Genomic DNA, 3,274 nt, shown 5'->3' on the forward strand with positions numbered 1-3,274 from the left:
TTTTATCAGTATTCATTTATTTATTTTTTCCAATTTTCTATCTTGCAAATGAAACCGAGCTAACCCTACCATTAAATTCTTCATATATGGTTGTAACTCCTACATTTGACAACTTTCAAGATCTGATTAAAACATCTTTACATGATTCCAAAAACAAGAAACTTTATTTACGCGATTTTTTCTATTTCGCCATCTTGTATTGCGGCTGAGAGCGAAATGTAGTAACTCTTGTCTCTGGCCATTGATGTCGTGACTCGTGACCGAAGCCCTCTCATGTGTTCTGTTCGCAACAGTGTCTGAACAAGAACAATTATAATAGTAGATCCAAACTAGCTTGTACCTCAGGTCGGCCCGGAAGGACGTTTCACGGTGCACATTAGAGGCAAAATGCTTTGTTTTATTTCTACAGTGTTTCTGCATAAGTTTCATGGATGCTTAAAAAGGTGCAATGATAGGGGACAAGTACCCCACCCCCCCCCCCCCCCCTCTAAAAACAATAGGTAAAATACATTAGAACTGAATTTTTTTACTTCTTCTTTTTCTTCAAAAAAAAGCCTGTAATGCTGGTCAAAATATTTTCCGACGAACCATTTGCAAGGCGCATCGCTCCAAGATCAGCACTAATGCTCTCTCTATATATTGAGCAATCGCGTGAGAGACCTAGCTAGCTAGCTAGCTGCATGACGGAACAGAAATTTCTCTTCTTCTTTTTTTGCGTCTAGGTGCAGGGAACGCTAGCTTGCTAATGATGCCGCCGTCCGCATTAGAACGACGCATTAGGGATCCGTTCATCCGAACCTGTCACTGATTGACTGATGCCCGACGTACGAACCGGAGTACCAGCTGGTTAACTTGTTGGGGCTGAGACGACTGGCATGCAGTCTTTTGATAAGGAGGCCGCAGTACGTAGCAAATTTGCAGAACGAATAAGCAATCCAATTAGGACTTCACTGAAAAAATAATAATACTCCAAACATGTACTTTTCGGTGGAATATACCAAAATTATTCCAACTAATACTGCTTCAAATTAAAAACACACGGATGCAGCTTGTATTCATTAGCAGATCAGATAGGGTACAGTGAAATAACTGTACCGTTGGACGTGATTTCTGCTAGGTCAAGAAAATGGGGATATTTTTAAGGAAAAACAAAATAATGTTTGCATTGGTCCCGTCATATATCCCAACAAAAGAACCCTTCATGGAGATATTTGGGCTGGCTGGCTCGACAGTCGGCAGTTCTTGAAAGGTCCTGAGGTGTGAGAGGGCAGATTCCGTGTCTCTGCGAGACATTATCTTGACACATCATTTTCCGGAAAACAAAAGACAGGGATAGTTTATCTTTAACACATGCTACTTTGCGAAGCCAGAAAAAAGAGCAGCAGCAAGACTGCCACAAAATGGAAGAGAAATTAAGAGGCTGGTGAAAGGGAACACGAGCACTGTGGCCTGTCAAGTCCGGAGAGGCCACCTAGCACCCGGCAATCCCCTATAAATAGGACCCTCACCTTTAGCAGCATGGTAACAACACAATCTTCCTTTCATATACACATCAGCCTCTCCAGAGAGGCCAGAGACAAGCAAGCTAGGTGCTAGCTTTGCAGCACCACTACTCTTTCTCCACCAGCTCCGGCGATCCCCTTGACCGACCTCGCTCTGCACATTTTTCAAGGAGCTAGCTTCGTTTCCTTCCAGCCGTCGAGCTCTTGATCGTGGCTGCGCTGAATGGACTTCGACATGCTGAATTCCCACCCGGAGGCGCAGCTGGAGCTGATGAACGCAATGCTCCAGCTGGAGCAGCTCACGGCGTTCCCTGACCACCACGGCGCCATGATGATGGTGCCCTCGACTCCCCCGTCGCCGCCATGCATGCAGCAGCAGCAGCAGCAAGCTCATCACCACCTCTCCTCCTCGGTGCCTCATCACATGTCCGCGGGCGGCGCCAACGGCCGCACCACCTACCACGACCACCACCAGTACTCCTCCGCTGTCACGTCGTCCCACGCGTCGTGCAACGGCAGCGCCCGCTCGGAGTACGCGGCGCAGGACTACCCTGGCTACGGCGGCGCCGGCGCCGGCGAGGGCAACGGCGGCGGGGACGGGGCCACCGCCGTGGGGTCGTCGGCGATGCGGGAGATGATCTTCCGCGTGGCGGCGCTGCAGCCGGTGAACATCGACCCGGAGATGGTGCGCCCCCCGAAGCGGCGCAACGTGCGCATCTCCACTGACCCGCAGAGCGTGGCGGCGCGGATGCGGCGGGAGCGCATCAGCGAGCGCATCCGCATCCTGCAGCGGCTCGTCCCGGGCGGCACCAAGATGGACACCGCGTCCATGCTGGACGAGGCCATCCACTACGTCAAGTTCCTCAAGACGCAGGTGCAGTCCCTCGAGCGCGCCGCCGCCGCCAGCGGCCGCCGCCCGGCGGACGACGGCGGCGGCGCGCCCTACCCTGACCGCATCAGCGGCCAGTGGTAGATCAATCGCTCGCGCGCGGCCACCCTCCGGCTGACGCACCGGCCGGCATGCATGGCCATGTTGTGGTGAATCATTAATCGCCGTCGGACCTGGAGCTTTGCACGTACGCACGTACTCCGACGAGCACTTCCCCGTCGGCAGCACGTGTACGATCATATGTTGTGTAAATTAAGATGCACCTGGCTAGACGCCTTACATTTTTACTACTAGTACCTAGAGATATTTTTTTTTACTGCCCTTTGCATGCTTGCGACTATACTCTCGCAGCACATGCACACATGTAATAGCTTGTACATTGCACGCATCTCATGTTGTGAACGTGTTAATTTCCATTCGCTGCCACACTCTTTTTTTCCATCATCACTTAACCTAGCTTCCTTTCCTTTCCTTCTTTGAGAACCGGCCGTTTCTTCATCGTCGCATCTCTCTATAATCTATACCGTCATCATCTGAGACTCAGTATTTACCGTCTACAAAAAGTTTCCGCCAGCTGTTAAAAACATCAAGAACAAACCCAGTCAAATCAAAGATGTTATACATGGAACCCTACCCTATCATCATACTCATAGCTGGACAGGGAAGAAGAGATCGAGGACGCGAGCGATCCGACTTTCCGCGCACAGGGCGTGCTTGCACGGCGACGAGCAAGACACTGTTCCCCGCTGCATGATCCCGCGCGCACGAAACGAGAAACCTGGCGGCGCCTCGGCGCGCGCGGCCGCGCCCCGGCCTGCCCGCTTCCTCGTCACACCGTACGCCCGCGCACAGGAGCCGGCGCTGTGCGCGCACAGCCGCGGCC

The 3,274-nt window shown here is 52.0% G+C and overlaps 1 protein-coding gene across 1 annotated transcript; it reads left to right on the forward strand.

Annotated features, from left to right (window-relative positions):
• Nucleotides 1-1,539: 1,539 nt before the first annotated feature.
• On the forward strand, nt 1,540-2,807 carry LOC112897806 (transcription factor HEC2-like). Its single transcript, XM_025966198.1, has one exon. It carries the CDS (start codon nt 1,726-1,728, stop codon nt 2,473-2,475), a length of 750 nt encoding a protein of 249 aa, XP_025821983.1. The 5' UTR covers nt 1,540-1,725; the 3' UTR covers nt 2,476-2,807.
• Nucleotides 2,808-3,274: the final 467 nt, after the last annotated feature.

This window comes from Panicum hallii, chromosome 6 (assembly GCF_002211085.1).
Source record: "Panicum hallii strain FIL2 chromosome 6, PHallii_v3.1, whole genome shotgun sequence".
NCBI lineage: Eukaryota > Viridiplantae > Streptophyta > Magnoliopsida > Poales > Poaceae > Panicum > Panicum hallii.

Bases quoted from the DNA above. Each gene is read 5' to 3' on its own strand.
- LOC112897806 (XM_025966198.1), top strand. From the start codon at position 1,726: ATGGACTTCGACATGCTGAATTCCCACCCGGAGGCGCAGCTGGAGCTG.